At 37.0% G+C, this 16,978-nt stretch overlaps 4 protein-coding genes across 5 annotated transcripts in view; 3 read left to right on the forward strand and 1 right to left on the reverse strand.

Annotated features, from left to right (window-relative positions):
• Nucleotides 1-702: 702 nt before the first annotated feature.
• LOC111437264 lies at nt 703-2,333 on the forward strand. Its single transcript, XM_023075153.1, has 4 exons — nt 703-1,091; nt 1,172-1,318; nt 1,397-1,582; nt 1,964-2,333. The coding sequence occupies exons 1-4, from the start codon at nt 993-995 to the stop codon at nt 2,126-2,128; spliced, it is 597 nt and encodes a 198-aa protein (XP_022930921.1). The 5' UTR covers nt 703-992; the 3' UTR covers nt 2,129-2,333.
• Nucleotides 2,334-5,628: 3,295 nt separating this feature from the next.
• LOC111437322 (abscisic acid receptor PYR1-like) lies at nt 5,629-6,912 on the forward strand. The gene has a single exon (XM_023075228.1). It carries the CDS (start codon nt 5,706-5,708, stop codon nt 6,387-6,389), a length of 684 nt encoding a protein of 227 aa, XP_022930996.1. The 5' UTR covers nt 5,629-5,705; the 3' UTR covers nt 6,390-6,912.
• Nucleotides 6,913-9,613: 2,701 nt separating this feature from the next.
• LOC111437320 (transcription factor MYC2-like) lies at nt 9,614-12,224 on the reverse strand. Its single transcript, XM_023075225.1, has one exon. It carries the CDS (start codon nt 11,940-11,942, stop codon nt 9,858-9,860), a length of 2,085 nt encoding a protein of 694 aa, XP_022930993.1. The 5' UTR covers nt 11,943-12,224; the 3' UTR covers nt 9,614-9,857.
• A 3,868-nt stretch (nt 12,225-16,092) lies between these two features.
• The window catches only part of LOC111437321 (proline-, glutamic acid- and leucine-rich protein 1-like), a 1,622-nt gene continuing 736 nt past the window's right edge, over nt 16,093-16,978 (forward strand). Inside the window, exons 1-2 of one of the 2 annotated variants that reach the window (XM_023075227.1) lie at nt 16,093-16,715; nt 16,783-16,893. In XM_023075227.1, coding sequence (XP_022930995.1) covers nt 16,185-16,715; nt 16,783-16,893 — 642 coding nt within the window. In that variant the 5' untranslated portion in view covers nt 16,093-16,184. Of the gene's footprint in view, nt 16,716-16,782; nt 16,897-16,978 lie in introns of both variants that reach the window. The other variant, XM_023075226.1, reaches the window with a different exon arrangement.

Consider the following 16,978-nt stretch of genomic DNA (forward strand, 5'->3'; position numbering starts at 1 on the left):
TTTTTTTTTTTTTTTTTTTTTTAATTTTTTTATTGAAAAAAAATAAAAAAATTGTGCTTGTCGCAATAAAGGCAGTATAGATACCGAAGGATCAATCTTGTATTTTTATTTATTTTTTATTACTCTTCTTATTCTCAATTCTATTGTTACCGTAAGATCTCAGGTCGATTGTACCAGGTCGATTGAGAGAGTAATCTAATGGTCAAAACAAAACAAAGAATACTGCTAGTGGTTACAATTATATAATACTCTTTTCATTCAAAATTATATAATACTCTTTTCATTCAAAGCTAGAATGACAAAGAATACTGCTAGTGGTTACAATTATATAATACTCTTTTCATTCAAAGCTAGAATGTTCTAAGATGGCTTCTCTATCAAAGTTTAACAAATGGGTAAAAACCGTTAGACGAACACAACTCTCCACAATGGTATGATATTGTCCACTTTGAGCATAAGCTCTCATGGTTTTGCTTTGTTTTGGACTTCCCCAAAAGGCCTCGTACCAATGGAGTTAGTTTTCCTCACTTATAAACCCATGATCATTCCCTAAATTAGCCGATGTGGGACTTCCATCATCCAACAAAAACAAGAACACAACCATGATGGTATAATTTAGAGCTTGAAGACAAACAGAGATATCAATATCAATCCCATACTTCACGTTTTGAAAAATCTGATCTGACAAAAACTTAGATGACCCATTGGCAAGCCCATTTCTTAAAAACGACTGGAGATGATGAAGCTCCATTATTGGACCTTGAATGATTGGGCAGCCATGGATCAGCCTAATCAAAACCACTTTTGGGCTGTTCTTCTTCAGCTCAATTCAACCCTTGACTTAGTAAAACCAAATCCCATGCTTATTCTGAATCAGCAACAGAAAAAAGTGGGAAAACATAACTGTTTCACACTAAAAACCCTCACAAGCAACCACAAAACTAAACAACATACCCATTTCTCCAAGAAACCAAAAGCTCCGATCCAATCCAATGGAGGATTATGCAAAGCTATTACCCCATCATCCACAACATTCCTCATCTTCTTCCTCAATGACCCTTTTTTCCAGATTAGATTACATGGATTTGGTTGTAAGTTCCTCTGTTTTTCTTCTTGTAAATAGTTATTTAGAGGTTCACTTACATATGGGGTTGTGTTATTTCTTGCATAGATGAAGTATTTGGAGAAAAAACAGAGGTTGGAAAGAGTGGGAGGCGTGGAAAAGAAGTGCATATCTTTGGATGTTGCACTAAAAGATACTTACTTTAAAGGTTCATTGTTGGATCGAGTGGCATCTCTTGAGCACAGACTTTTCCAGGTTCAAATATTCCTCCTTCACAACATGTTCTTTCTTTTTCATCGTCTTTCTCAAATTATTTCTTGCCTTAATTGGCAGCTATGTTTGGAGATGGATTCAGGCAGCTCCTCAAACCCTTCATCATTAGGTTCAACACAGACATCAGCTGATATCAGTTCATCTTCTCCAACTCCAAAACAGTTTTGCAGAGGGGAGCCATCGTCTTCATACCCCATATTCCATTATCCCAGCCATGGAGGAACCTCAAAAATATCCCAAATTCAGGTTTAAAGAGAAAAAAATAAAGACGATAATTGCTAGCAGACAAAGATTTGGAAAGAGTAATAAATTAACAAGAAATAAAATGATCCAGCAATTATATTCCTTTGCCTCAAGTTGGGGGGGTAATCAATTAAGCATTATGCTTTTGCTTTTGCTTTTCTTTTTCCTGTCATGAAACTTTTTGAGTCAAGTTGATGTTGTTTGAGGCATTGAATATTTTGGTGTTGGTTGGAAGCTGATACTGATACTGATAATGACAGTGAGTACACCGAGCATCGTTACGGTCAAACGAACGATGTCGATCGGTATACAATCGATGGGTTGTGGGTTGTGTTTTGATATATTCCTTAGAATCTGAGCTCCCCTTTTTTTGTCATTTGATAGGAGAAGGCTCAAACTCAAAGACATGAACAGAAAAAGAAGCAACAGAGTCCTCCAAAAAGGCAACTTGGTAAGACGAGGAGTGGAAAGGATGAAGGAGGATCTTGCAAAAATGTGAAGAAAGGGATTCCTCCCAAATGGCTACACTTGAGGATGTTTGGTTGCTAATGCTTTTCTTCCTTCCTCCTCCTTTTTCCCAACAACACAATTCTCCATGTTTCGACAAGTGTCTGAGGTTTAGTTTTTGAGTTTGGTGGTGATTTAGTATGATATCAACCTAAGAACATAGAGCTTCTAATACACTATGTCCAATGATAATGTACTTTGAATATAATATCATAATAAGAGACCTTGCATTCTAATTCTCGCATAATTTATAGCGTTTTTGACTAACAAAAAGATGTTTGATAGTGATTTTGTGCGTCTGTTCCATATAAAATATATCAATTGGAGAGGAGATAGAAACATTCTTTACAAGGGTGTCCCCAAAAGAGGAATTGTGAGATCTCACATCGATTGGAGAGAGAAACGAGTGCTAGTAGGATGTTGGGTCCTGAAGGGGATCACGTAGGATGTTGGGTCCTGAAGGGGATCACGTAGGATGTTGGGTCCTGAAGGGGATCACGTAGGATGTTGGGTCCTGAAGGGGGTCACGTAGGATGTTGGGTCCTGAAGGGGGTCACGTAGGATGTTGGGTCCTGAAGGGGGTCACGTAGGATGTTGGGTCCTGAAGGGGGTCACGTAGGATGTTGGGTCCTGAAGGGGGTCACGTAGGATGTTGGGTCCTGAAGGGGGTCACGTAGGATGTTGGGTCCTGAAGGGGATCACGTAGGATGTTGGGTCCTGAAGGGGATCACGTAGGATGTTGGGTCCTGAAGGGGATCACGTAGGATGTTGGGTCCTGAAGGGGATCACGTAGGATGTTGGGTCCTGAAGGGGATCACGTAGGATGTTGGGTCCTGAAGGGGATCACGTAGGATGTTGGGTCCTGAAGGGGATCACGTAGGATGTTGGGTCCTGAAGGGGATCACGTAGGATGTTGGGTCCTGAAGGGGATCACGTAGGATGTTGGGTCCTGAAGGGGATCACGTAGGATGTTGGGTCCTGAAGGGGGTCACGTAGGATGTTGGGTCCTGAAGGGGGTCACGTAGGATGTTGGGTCCTGAAGGGGGTCACGTAGGATGTTGGGTCCTAAAGGGGGTCACGTAGGATGTTGGGTCCTGAAGGGGGTCACGTAGGATGTTGGGTCCTGAAGGGGGTCACGTAGGATGTTGGGTCCTGAAGGGGGTGAAGGGGGTCACGTAGGATGTTGGGTCCTGAAATGTTGGGGTCACGTAGGATGTTGGGGTCACGTAGGATGTTGGGGTCACGTAGGATGTTGGGGTCACGTAGGATGTTGGGTCCTGAAATGCTGGGGGTCACGTAGGATGTTGGGTCCTGAAATGCTAGGGGTCACATAGGACGTTGAGTCTTGAAATGCTGGATGCTGGGTCCTGAAGGGGGTCACATAGGATGTTGGGTCCTGAAGGGGGTCACATAGGATGCTGGGTCCTGAAGGGGGTCACATAGGATGCTGGGTCCTGAAGAGGTCATATAGGATGCTGGGTCTTGAAATGCTGGCTCCTGAAGGAGGTCATGTCGGATGCTAAGTCCTGAAATGCTGGTTCCTGAATGGGTCATGTCGGATGCTGAGTCCTAAAATGCTGGCTCCTAAAGGATGTCATGTTGAATGCTGGCTCCTAAAGGATGTCACATTGATTGGAGGGGGGAACGAAGCGTTGGGAGTGGAAACCTCTTCCTAGATGTTGGGCTCTAAAAGAATGGATTCTAGTAAGTATGACCTCTTCCTAGATTTGGGCTCTAAAAGAATGGATTCTAGTAAGTATGATTTAAAAACCGTAATACAGCGTATAGTTTTGTTATTATGTCTCATATTGATTTGGGGCAAACTTTGGAAACATTCCTCTTTGCCTTTCACTCTAAGGAAAAGACGGTGCCCACCAATTCCAAATTATATACATATAGATCACTTATTATGCTTCTAATTTTGATTTTGGATCTTAATTATTGCATCAAATATAATGTTTTCACTGTATTTTATTGAATATAAATGAACGAGTAATGATTAAGATTAAGATGTTATACGATAGCATTAATTTATTTCATTTTGAACTTTATGGTATGATTTGCTGAAATGTTGTTACATTAAATGATTGCCACCCTCTCTCCTCATTCCATTGGCTAACATGTTAAGCAACATAATTATATTTTGGTTTCATCTCTCATTTATTATAAAATAATGAATAATAATTCATTTCGTTTTTTTTTAATTGAAAAATTATAATCATTGCTAGTAGAAGTCATGGCTGTTAAACATAATAATTTCCATTTTATGAAAATAAATAAATAAATAAATAAATAAGAATATTTTTGTGTCTTGGATGGATATATTTAAAATTAATTGCAAATGTGTCTGGAATATTATTATTCAATAACATTATTGAGTCAACTAAGCACAAAGTTTATTAAATAAATAAATAAATAAATAAGAATATTATTTAAAAATGTTGAGAATCAAATGCATCAACACTCTAGATTATCCAACATTATGTCCCGCTAATAATGAAGTAGGGGCTAATAAATTTAATTAAATTAAATTAAAGTCTAGAGAGAGAAAAGAAAGAGGAGAGAGATTTTTATTTATTTTTTATTTTATTTTGAGTAATATTTTATTTTTCATGATTTTTTATTTTTAAAAAAATGAAGTGGGGAGCAGACAAGTCATGGGTGAGCTGACTTGAAGAGGTCAGTTGGATGCTTCATGTCCACACTTATTTATTTATTTGTTTTCATTTTAATGAATTAATATAATTAAATTCTCTTTTTTTTTTTTTCCATTTTTAATCAACCATTTATTAAATTAAATCCTTGTAGGAGGAGGGCATTGTTGAAGCTTAATGTAGCATGTCGAATAAAATTAAATAAATTTGATGGGACAATATTTAAAAAGAAAAAATGGCGATATATTATGGATATGCTTAGAAAAAGGGAAATGGGTTAATTAATTTGATGAGCTGGAAAAGACGTGGCATATGATGCTGACGCCTTACTTTCATTTCCAGCGAGCTTCGGCCTCATCCTCTTTACCACGTCATTTTTTTTTTGTATTTCTAATTAATTAATTTAGCGACAGAATTATAATAAAGTTGTTTACCCCTAATTATTCTAATTATTTTTTTCAAACCCTAATATCATGAATATTGATAATTATAAATTCCCTGTTGCAATTTTATTCATTAAATTTGTCATCATATGATTAGGATATCTAACTAACAAGAATTAGTCCATCCAAACTCTCCAATTTTCAAAACATACCAAATTATATAGTTCATAATTAATGTTTTGTCTTCAAAATTTAAATTAAAATAAAAAAATAAAAAAATAAGAATAATTGAATTTTAAAAATATTAATTTTATTATTATTGGTAAAATATTATGTTTTGTAAATTTATAATTAAATGACACGAAATTTAATTGGGAATATGATGCTTATTTCTTACTTTGACATTTTGCCCCAACCGTTTTCAGCTCCAACCAGAAAATTGAAAAATAAAATTCATATTTATTTTTTTATTTATTATAAAAAGAGAGGGAAAAAAAAAAAAAAGTTTAATAAAAAGTCTCTCTCTCTTGTCTAAAGCCCGACATTTCCGTGGCGGAAGGAAAGAAAAAGCGCTTAACAGAAATGGAAAAGGGCGAACAGTCAGAATTCGGCCACCACCATCACGACTCTGCCACTGCTGCCGCCGCCACCACCGCCACTTCCCACCACCTAGCCTTCCCAAACGGATTTTCTCAGCACGAGTTCGATGACCTGAAGCACATCATCTTGCAGTTCCACTCCTACGAACTACGGCCGGGCCAATGCTCCTCCCTCCTCTCTCAACTCATCCGTGCGCCGCGCGACGTCGTTTGGTCTGTCGTTCGCCGCTTTGATAAACCTCAGACTTACAAGCACTTCATCAAGAGCTGTACCGTCGCTGAAGGCTTCACAATGACCGTAGGATGCACCAGAGACGTTAATGTAATCTCTGGCCTTCCGGCGGCGACGAGTACAGAGCGGCTCGATATACTCGATGACGATCGGTATGTGACTGGTTTCAGTATCACAGGCGGCGAGCATCGGTTGAGGAACTACCGGTCTGTGACGACGGTGCATGAGATGGAGCGCGATGGTCAGATCTGGACGGTGGTTTTGGAATCGTACATCGTGGATGTGCCGGAAGGGAATACGGAAGAGGATACGCGTCTATTTGCAGATACAGTTGTGAAATTGAATCTGCAGAAGCTTACGTCCGTCACTGAAGGAATGGCTCGCGCCGTTGATGCTTCTGCTGCAGGTACTTCTACATCTAAATCAACACTCTGATTTAAGAAAAAAAGAAGGAACGAAGTATTCTCGGAAAAAGGAAGGAAAGAAAATAGTATTGAAAAAGGAAAAGGAGAAAGAGGCATTGAATTTCTTAATTTGTTCTTTATGTTCTTCTTTCTTCTGTTTTTATTTTTTTATTTTGATTTCGTTATCCATTCTTCTCCTCGGTGTGTTAGGGGGGGAATTTGCTGCACGACTGTGAGTATGGTTTTCATTTCATTTCATTTTCTTGTATGAACAACAACAAAATATTCTCTACTTCCAACAACAACTACACCAACAAATTGATTGGGATATTAAGTGTTCTTCAGTTTCGTTTATTCAAATTGTTTTTTGCTCCGTTGAAATGAAATTCAATGATTACAATGGGAATCGAGTAACAATGACATTTCAGGCCCATACATCTCTGCGCACAAAAAACAATCATAGTTGAGAAGAGGATTTGGCGCTTGTTGGCCTGAGCATATGTATGTACTCTGTACTATTGATCTCTCTAATTCACTCTGTTTCGGTTGTTTCAGATTTTAATTTCAAGCACTGCGTTATTGACATATAAGCATACTTGGTGTTGGTGGTGTATGATAGTAGCATAGGGATCTGGAAAGTAGATTTTAGGGTAGCAAGCATTATGAATGAAACCATCCATCCATCCATCCATCCATACATACATACATGGGTAGTATTCCTATTCCACTCCAAAATGGGGACAGCAATGAGTAGGGCATACAAGAAATTTACCTTTCTCAATCAAACACTCCCACCCTCTCCTAAAAATGAGTGAAATATATTGTTGTTGTTGTTGTTGACACAACCATTTCTGTCAGTTGGGCATGTGCAACTTTCCCCTCTCAGAATCTCTCTCTTCTCTCTCTAAATTGCCCTTACACTCACTCCCCTAGAGAGAGAAGTGGAAAATTCACTCAAGAACATAGCTATCTGTTCTTAAGAAGGCACCCATTAATTACAACCGAGAGTTCTTAGCTCATATGGATTTCCTAATCTACATTCAAGGGGATATCATCTGGGTTCTCTCTCTCTTTCTCTTTGCTTTCCTCTGGTCTTGATTGGAAAAGCAATTCCCAACAGTTGGGTCCTCCAAGTAAATGGCATGGACTTACTTACAAACTTATGCTCATCTTTCATTAAATACACTTCACGCCCAGTTTCTTCCTTTAGATGTAGGCTTGTTATCTACTCTTATTAGTGTTGATATATTAATATCTTAATTAGTTGTTTTAGATATCTTGAAGTGATATTATAATGTTTCTTAAAATATTTCTTAAACATCAAGTTACTAAATTTAATTAGTAACATCATTCTATCAATTTTAAAATAGTAGTATTATTGTCCATAGTATTTGGATGATCATATCTTTAATAATATCACAAAATAATTAATTATTATTTCAAAGGTGGATAGTTCAATCTTTCAAACAATTCATGTTTGGTTTGAGATGTTTGACCAATTATATGTTATATTAGGGTTGATTTTATAATTAATTATTGATGTCGGTCAAATCATACATTTTTTTTTTTATGATTTACTACATGCTTACCTTATTAAATTAACTTCACGGTGTCACGATGATCGACATAAACTAACTCTTTTTTATTATCTTGAAATCTTCAAAATTAAATGTGAATTAGGTAAACAACTACCTAATTGTTTTATTGCTGCTTTCCCACCTTTGTATTCTTTTTTATTTTCAATTTTATATTTATATATATATATCACTCTATGATTGTAGAATATTTGATATATTTTATATCACAATAATGTCAGCTAAATAAAATTGCAATCATTAAATAATTTCAAAAGATATGACATGAGAAACAGAGACATTAGGTATGGTTATGCATAAAGTTTGTCATTTGAGTCAATGCCAAACCAATGAAATTGACATATGCATAAAACTTCAGATATTATTCATGTGTTCCTCAAAAAGTTTCAAAACTCTATTTGTTTGATTCATAGGGAGAAAATGTAATTATATAGGAACGGGAGAAATCTACATATTTCGAGAATAAATTTGATTCAGCACTCGAACCTATTAAAATTTTTAATCTCAAGTTCTATTAAAAAATTGTCATAATCCGACCGTTCTTCTTCCCTTATCCACTTGATTTAAGGGAGAGGAACAATTTTTGTCATCAACCATTAAAATTTGTTAAATCAAATTGACAATAGAACCATTAATTGATAGTGATTAGGCAATAATTAATTAAACTTCAACTCCGTTTTTAATCATTGTTATAATGATTACTTATTAATGAAATGAATTGACCATCTTTCCTCCATAATTTAATTACCGATGGTCAATAATGTTTGACTAAACAACCATCAATTACCCAAATTCATTTAATAATGCTTCGTAAAACAGTTTTTTTAAAATTGATAAGACGGGTTAGGACGCACCATTTTAATCTTATTTGTAACTGATCAAATTTTCGTGAAATTTATTTGAAGGATAAGAAACGTGACCAACAAAGAAAAAAATTGCATATCGAAATAGTATTTGTTGCACCAATTTCGATCGTGACGTCCGAATGAGAGCGATCTTAAGAATAAAATGACTAAGAAAAACCAACCGGGTTGGGATCTCACAATCCAATCTCTTGAATGTGAGCATTCTCACAATCCAGTCTTTTGGAAAATCTGCAACCAAAATACTATAGAATAGACAATGATATCACGACAAGTCGAATGAAGAACAGAGAAAGGCAAGGCAGATATAGAGCTCGAAAACGTCTAGAGGAAGAATTAAACAAGGTTTCGACCCTGAAACAAGCCACTCAGATGCAGTGCATAGCCTCTTGCAACAATTCTAATATGCCTGCAACAACATCAACCAGTGACACTCAAATGCAGTGCATAGCCTCCGATCTCGAACCACAATTAGAAACGCAATCACATTCGGAGTCGCCTTCTGAACAGGTCGCCTCCGACACAGTGAAAAAGGTACTCGGTCGAAGAAACTGGAAAGCAGATGCCAGAAGGAAGAATTGCAGGTCTGAGATGTAGATATGTAGGCTTAAGCTTATGAGTACATCCTTGTATGTTAACTTTTTATGGACCTCATAATCGAGAATATACGTCTTGATTGGTTATGCTATGGCCAAGATCTATCGATTCAATACCTATTCTGGCTAAACCTGACCTAATCGAAGTCGGGTTCGGTTTCGAAAAACAGAAAAGCAAGTACCCAAATTCAAAACTACCAGTCATCTGCAAAAGATAAACCTGCAGGGGTTCACATTTATGGCTTTGTATATACACAATAAAAGTCTTCACATAACTCCTTCATGTGAATCATCTCAGGATCACATAAATACTAAGACATCACTACCTAACAACAAGTAGACAACAGTATATTACAGAGCTTACGCCATTAGCATATTGCACATCAGCCGGAGCTCATCTAAACCAATGCTACTTCAGATAACACAGTGAAGGAGACGAGGATGGCTACCGAGGTGCGCCTAATTTCGACGAAATAGCTAACCTTAGCTGCTCCTGAGTGTATAATCGGCTCATCTTGACAGTGGCTTGTTGGATCATCAGATCATTAACCACTGAAATGCTAGCGTGGTTGATATCCAAGTCCAGTTCCTCTAAAGCTGCCATTAGCCGTGCAGCTGGATGGTTTTTCTTGCTCGATTGGATTCGGATCATTGCGTCCCAACTGATTATCTTCACATCGACATCGGTTTCAATACCACTGTGGTTTCCATGGATGTTTGATGCTTTAATGTCTTCATCTGGCGGAGGTTGATTTGAGGTTGATATACATGAATCTTTATTAGACATCATCAACTTCTTCACTGAATCTAATTGCTTCTGTAAATCCTCCTTATCTGATTCTGCAGTTTGAAGCTTCCCTCTGAGCTCATTGATATAAGAGATAGCATCACCAAGAAGTGAAGCTTTGTCCATTTTTGATACATTTGGAACCACAGCTCGAAGAGCATAGAATCTTTGGTTTAGCTTTTCTCTTCTCTGCCTCTCCGCCTCAACGTGATTCAATGGTTCTTCTCTACCATTTGCAGGCTTTCGCCCACGTTTGCGAGGCCGTTTCTCTGGCTCCACCGCTCTACTACTCTCCACCTCACGGATCACCGAAGCTTCAAGGTCGGAGTGATCGGAATCGCCAATGCCACCACCCGATTTCAAAGCGCCTGAGGATGGAAGAATCACACCAGAAGTAAAAGAAAGCATCCCCTCTTCGTTACTCCCACGTGAAGGAGGGGATCTCTTCTTATTCTCATCTGCTCCAAATTGGGAACTGCCCGAAGGCAAGGTATCTGTTTTGGGAAAGGAACTCCTCTTGCTCTCACCGAAGTTCAGAATCTCGCCGGATTCCGGCTTGAGAGAATGTGAGTTCCCATCCTTCAAGCTGCTATTATCGTACCCAAATTCAGAGAAGTTCAATTCCCTGGTAAAGAAGCTCTGTGTCTGAACCGCCTGCGACTGTCGGTGGCTATTTTGAGAAGGAGGAACAGAGGTTGGAGTTTCAGTAACAACGCTTGATTTGGGGGTTTCAATCTGTGATGTAATTTTGGAAACCGGTTGGCTGTTTGTGGTGGTCGGAGTTGGAGCGGAAGCCACAGGATTGTTGTTGTTGTTGTTGTTGTTGTTACTACTCACAGTCGCAGGGTCCCTAATTTCAATGGCGTTTGATGGCTCAGTGATCCAAAGCGAAGATGGGTCATTCTCCCCTTGGTCAACACCACTAATTGGCCAGGTTTCAACCTCCAGATTATTGAAATTGAACAAAACCCTAACCTTATTCATCAGATCGGAGCTCTGGCATATGAACTCACTCGACCCCAATTCCACGACTCCATTCGTCGACGGAATACAAACCACCGTCTGCAACCCGAAAACCTGACCCTGACGGGCTCGTTCACAGAACGAGCCCGCAAGCCGATCCGAACCCGCAACCCAAATAGGGTTTGAGTCGAAAAACGCCTGTCCCGGTAAACCGACGCCGGAGACGAACGACTGAGTCATCGACACCAAGAAGAACCACTCGGTATCGGTGACAACCTCGTCGACGGCGTCGTCTTCAGAGGTAGGTGAACCAGAAATGAGAGAATTGAGCTCGCGAAGGACTTTCTTACGGTACTCCTGCTCTGATTTTGAGGTACTCGATTTGGCCTTTTCTTTGCCTTTATCTTCTTCGCCTTTGTAGTACCCATCGCCCCAGCCCAAGACGGTGGCGCCGGAGCAGTCATACGAAGACTGCCAGAAGATAGCGTAAGTCCAGCTCTCCTGAGCGCCTTCAATCAAAGCTTGGAGGCGCTGCTGGAGAGTCTCCTGGTTGAAAACCGCCATAGACGACGGCGGTAACGATTGACCGACACCTTTACTCGGGTCCGACGCAGCAGAAACAGAGGCATACGGCTGCTGAGGAAGTTGCTGTTGCTGTTGCTGTGGCTGCGGCGGCGTAACCCAAAAGGAATTCAGATCGGTGCTCATAAATGCGTCCATCATCGACGCGTTCTCATCCGCCCAGAAATTCATGACCGATGGTAATCGGCAGTCCGTCATTCCATACACTGAGAGGTGTTCAATCCGGTGGAGAAGTGATGAGTTACCGTACGGTTCGAAAATTCGCGGCGGAGGCGAAAGGTGGAATTGATGCAACTGAGATTAACATTTATTTGAAATGCATTTAGGTTGAATTTCAATTTTAGAGAGAGAAAAACAATGTAGGAGGAAAGCGAGTGGAGGAGAGAGACAGAGCGACCAAAAGCGGAAGCTGAAAGAATGAATCGCCGATTAAATCGGGGAAGTAGCCAGGAGTGGAAAAAGCTAGTTGAGTTTAACTCGGAACTCTCCACCTATCAACACAACACTTTGGTTTCTCTATACTTTCCATTTCCATTTTCCTTGATCTTACAATTTTATTTTTTAAAAATATTTATAGAAATACATTAACTTTAACAAATAATACTAGAAATTAAAAAAATAAAAAATAAAAAAAGTTCCCGATGCCCAACTCAAAAGAATATAAAGAAAAAAAAAAAGCAATATTTAAAAATTACAAGTGGGATTGGAGCTTAATGGATTTATTATTATTGAAAAAATAATTTAAAAAAGGTAATTAAACAAAATTCAAAAAGCGCATTCAAAGAGCTCCTCAAAATATTCCAAAATGGGTAATAAAGAATGAGGGAAATAAGCATCTAAGGGGGAAAAAAGAACCAAAAAGTAAAAGGCTTGTCATATCATATCCAAAAGAATAAATAATTAATTAATTAATTAACAAAAAAAAAAACAGTAAATAATTAATGTAAATACTCGGCAGCCTACATGTTGCAAATGCAAATAATCGCGCGTTCATTTATTTTATTCCTTTAAAAAGCGTAGCTAATTCTCAATCTCTGTTTTTCTCTTAAATTTCAACCTCCGCTTTTAACTTATTCAAAATTCTAAATTATAGCGGAAGATGGGAAACAATGACACAATTTAAAGAAATTAAATAAATAAATAAATAAATGAAGGGAGGAGAGATAAAAGTAAGTCGCCAAGCTGTCATCACAGACAGGGAATCCCATTCCCTGATTGGTCCGTCGCGTTTAGACTCTGAACAAATCGGAAAATTATATTTTTATTTAAAATAAAAAAATTTATAATTAATTTAAAGAGTCACGTTTTTTCCAAGCTTTCCGTCTCAGGGATGAAAACAACCCCCTCCATGCTAACACACGTTTGTTTTCCACTTGCCCCCATGTGATAAAACTGACCCCAATATTTCTTTTTCTACCACTTATTTTTTTGGTTTTTACGAAAACTCCCCATTTTTTCATTTATATTAATTACACAAATTCCCCTACTTTTACTCAAATATGTCTTCACACCCGCTCCACCACGCAACCTCTTGCGGAATAATTACGTTGGTTAAATTCCTTCAATTAATTATTATTATTTTTACCATTTTAATTCCCATATATATCTACCCCTTAATTTCCTCTATTCTTTTTAAAAGGTACAAAAATTATTTATTATATTTACTTTTAATTATATTTAATAGGTTGGTTTACAAAATTAGAATTAAATAATCATTTTTTTACCCAATATAATCTTCCTTCCTTGTTTAACCTAAAAGGTAACTTTTGTCCCCTATCCCCCAATAAATAAATAAATAAAAACAAACTTAGGTTAATTTGGGGTTAGCTCAAATAATCTCTATCACCAAGAAAGATGAAGCTCATCTTTACTTCATCTTAAAGATAACGACATTATTTAATATTTTAAATCTGAACTTTAAATTTAAAATTAATAATGGTGGATGCATATCTTAGAAATATCTATTAAAATGAAATATGTAAAATATGTTTTTTAATTTAAAATTAATCAAATACCGTATCTTTACACCCTCGCGATTCCTTTAATCATCACAAACAAATAAATCGGCTCATAAAACTAAAATAATAAACATGAGTATTGTGATCAGTAACTTTCTATAAAACAGTTGTAGGATCAAATTCTTACCTACTTCAAACATTTTAAATTATAAACACAAATTTTATTTAAAATTAAGTTGAAAGGATCTAGAATTCATAACTATAAATTATGTGATCAATCATTTTGAAAGGTGTCTTGGAGTCGCTTAACCATCAATATTGTAATTAGGTGGGACGTTAAGGATATTTTTGAAGTATTAGTAAATTTTAAGAATAAAATACAAGTTTTGTTTTGTTTTTTTTTATTTTTTAAGGAAAAAAAGTTGATTTTCTTAAGGATTAATTGAAATTTAAAAGCCCCTGGAGAGGGCGAATGTGATGCCAAAAAAGCCAATTGTCTTTTTGCTTAAAAAAAAAGTTTTATTGTTAATTTATTTAATATTTGGTGGGAGCAAGCATCACACGTTTTTCATGCTGTTAGGGTTTCAGCTGGCCACGTCATCCATTGCCCTTTTATTTATCGTCATTTTAACCATAACAATTTATCCCACTAAACACCTAAATCTAGTACCTACATGAAGTGCTAGCAGTATATGGACATACCTAACCACATCCCCTATTATTATTATTATTATTATTATTATTATTATTATTATTATTATTATTATTATTCATAAAATTCAAATTTTTAATATTAAAAATAGTTTATATTTAGTTTAATTTTTTGTTATGATTATAAAGTTTTCAATTTTAAAGTGGTGAATTTACGGAATACTTTTTTTAATCGTACTCGATGGGAATGAGCGGAAGGACAAAATGGTAATTTAACTCGAACAAAATGGAATGAAAGGGGTTGTTAAGCGTTGGGTGGGGGAATGAATAAAGACGAGCAAATTGCAGGGTTTGGATTGAAGCAGGCAAGAAGGAAGAAGATGGCACACAGCCTATGCAAGTGGGCCTTTGATGTGTCTCTATCCTCCATATATCAGGGCCGTTCATTTGTGGGCCAGGGCCATCGTTGATGGGCCTCTTCTTCAGCCTCATTTCATTCTCACCCGTCATCATTATACTCAATTATTTGCCTTTTTCTTTTTTTTTTCTTTTTTTAAATTAAAAAAATTGATATATTTTTATTCTCTTTCCAAAAACTCCAATTTTCCTTGTCCCCACTCAAAATATATACGTATTGTTTAGTGACATATGCTACAAATATGTTTTATTATTTTCTTTCTTTTTTTGGAGTATTCACATACAAAATTCACAGTATTTTTTCTAATGAATTTGAAAAATAGTGACGAGAAATTCTCAAATAATTTAAATTTTAAATATTCAAATTCTTTCTATTGAACTAAAAAAACTATTTCAACTATAAATACTGTTAACAAAATATTGTTTGCGCCAAAAAGGATCCCACTTGCCAACCTAAGTCAAGTCTATCCTCTGTTTCGTGGTTTCCCTCGAAATGCTTTTTTTTTTTTTTTTTTTTTTTTTTTTTTTTTTTTGTCGGATTTGAGTGTTTTTATGGCTAGATTTTGAACACTTTATTAGTTAGATAATATTTTTAGTTAAATTTTGAAAATTTTATTTCCTACTTATTTATTGAAAGCATATAGACACGTGTGTCTTTCTTTTTTGTTTTTACAATTATTAATTCTTGTTTGTTTGTTTGTTTTTTTGTCATTTGGGACAAAGTTTATTTTTTTTATTTTTATTATTATTAAAATTTGCATGCTTCCAAGCAACTGTTCTGGTGTGGCAGTGAGTTAATAAAGATAAGATGGGAACTATTTTTCCTATTGAAATAAATATTTCATATTCCATTATCTTTTTCTTAAATTAAAAAAAAAAAAAAAAAACTATTTTTTAGGACCATTTTTTTCCTCAATTATTGGAATGAAACACGTGATTTCCAATCATTAAATTTTTCTTAGCAACTTCTAAACTAATTATGCAATCATTAATCTGATTTACATCTTAACGCCTAATTTTATTCCCAATAATAATAATAATGAAACATTCTCGATTTTGTGCCAAGGTTAGTCGAGTTTCTAACATTAATGTACATGCCATAATCACCATGACCAGCTAAAGCTCAAGTTTTGTGTTTTGGTGTTGGGCCTCATTGGCCCAAAGAAATTCCTTATACAGACTAACATAACACAACCCAGGCCCAAATACCAGGCTGTCGGCCCACTTCTCTGTTGGTGGCGGGGGTTAAAATTATTTTTACTTTCAATCTCAAATATTAATATTTTAAACTAAAAAAAAAAAAAAAAAAAAAAAAAAAAAAAAAAAAATCAAAGGGGANGAATTAAGCGGTAAATTTTGATCATATGAGTTCCCATTCAACAATAATCAATCAATCTTTGAATATTTTGGAGCAATGAGCAATTTGATTCAAGAATCAGCAGAACCCCAAAACCCAGAACAACAGCATTTCGATTCCCGCTTCTCCACTCTCTGCCTCAACCCCGGCGGCACCCACCACCGCCGTCCTCCACTCTGTTCTTCATGCGGCCGCCGTCCACCTCGCTGCGCTGCCACACACAAGAAACGACGCTCCCCAACGCAGATTCAAGACCCCACAGCCACCACCAAGAAGCACCTTCTTGATCCTAAACAACACAATCTCACTTCCTTCTCCAAGATCGATCTCCCAATCCCCTTCGGCCCTTCCTCGGCCCATCCCACTCCCTTCTCCCCTCTCTCCCGCTCTGTTTCCGACCCCACCGAAGCTCGTAATTTCTCCCCTCCGTCGCCAGCCAAGCGCTTATGTCCCAACTCGGCGCTCCCGCCGCTGCCCCTCCGGCGTACGGTTTCAGACCCGACCCCCTCCACTGACAAAACCTCCGTATCCCCTCTTACAATTGGGAGAGTGAATGATTCGATCAAAGAAGACAGCCCCGATTCAAAGGTTCCTTTTTCTTGTTTTTGTTAATGCCCTATAATTCAAACCTTATTTTGGGGAATTTTAATGGCAGAGGCTGAGAAAAATCAAGGATCGACTGAAGGAGATGAATGAATGGTGGAACGAAGTGATGAGTGAACAAGAACACGAAGAGGAAAAAAGGGATGAAAATGAGACCAAAAAGGTACGATTTTTAGAAACAAGAATGTTGGTATTCTTCCTTTTTGCTGTCAATTAAGGATGTTTTTTTTTTTTTTTTTTTTTTTTTT

Source organism: Cucurbita moschata, unplaced genomic scaffold (assembly GCF_002738365.1).
Source record: "Cucurbita moschata cultivar Rifu unplaced genomic scaffold, Cmos_1.0 Cmo_Scf00063, whole genome shotgun sequence".
NCBI classification, from domain to species: domain Eukaryota; kingdom Viridiplantae; phylum Streptophyta; class Magnoliopsida; order Cucurbitales; family Cucurbitaceae; genus Cucurbita; species Cucurbita moschata.

What these genes read in the sequence shown, in the direction of transcription:
- LOC111437264 (XM_023075153.1), top strand. Translation starts at nt 993, where the DNA reads ATGGAGGATTATGCAAAGCTATTACCCCATCATCCACAACATTCCTCA. An exon ending in TAGATTACATGGATTTGGTT is followed by an intron (nt 1,092 to 1,171) that starts GTAAGTTCCTCT and finishes TTTCTTGCATAG; the next exon opens with ATGAAGTATTTGGAGAAAAA. An exon ending in TTGAGCACAGACTTTTCCAG is followed by an intron (nt 1,319 to 1,396) that starts GTTCAAATATTC and finishes CTTAATTGGCAG; the next exon opens with CTATGTTTGGAGATGGATTC.
- LOC111437322 (XM_023075228.1), top strand. Translation starts at nt 5,706, where the DNA reads ATGGAAAAGGGCGAACAGTCAGAATTCGGCCACCACCATCACGACTCT.
- LOC111437320 (XM_023075225.1), bottom strand. Translation starts at nt 11,942, where the DNA reads ATGACGGACTGCCGATTACCATCGGTCATGAATTTCTGGGCGGATGAG.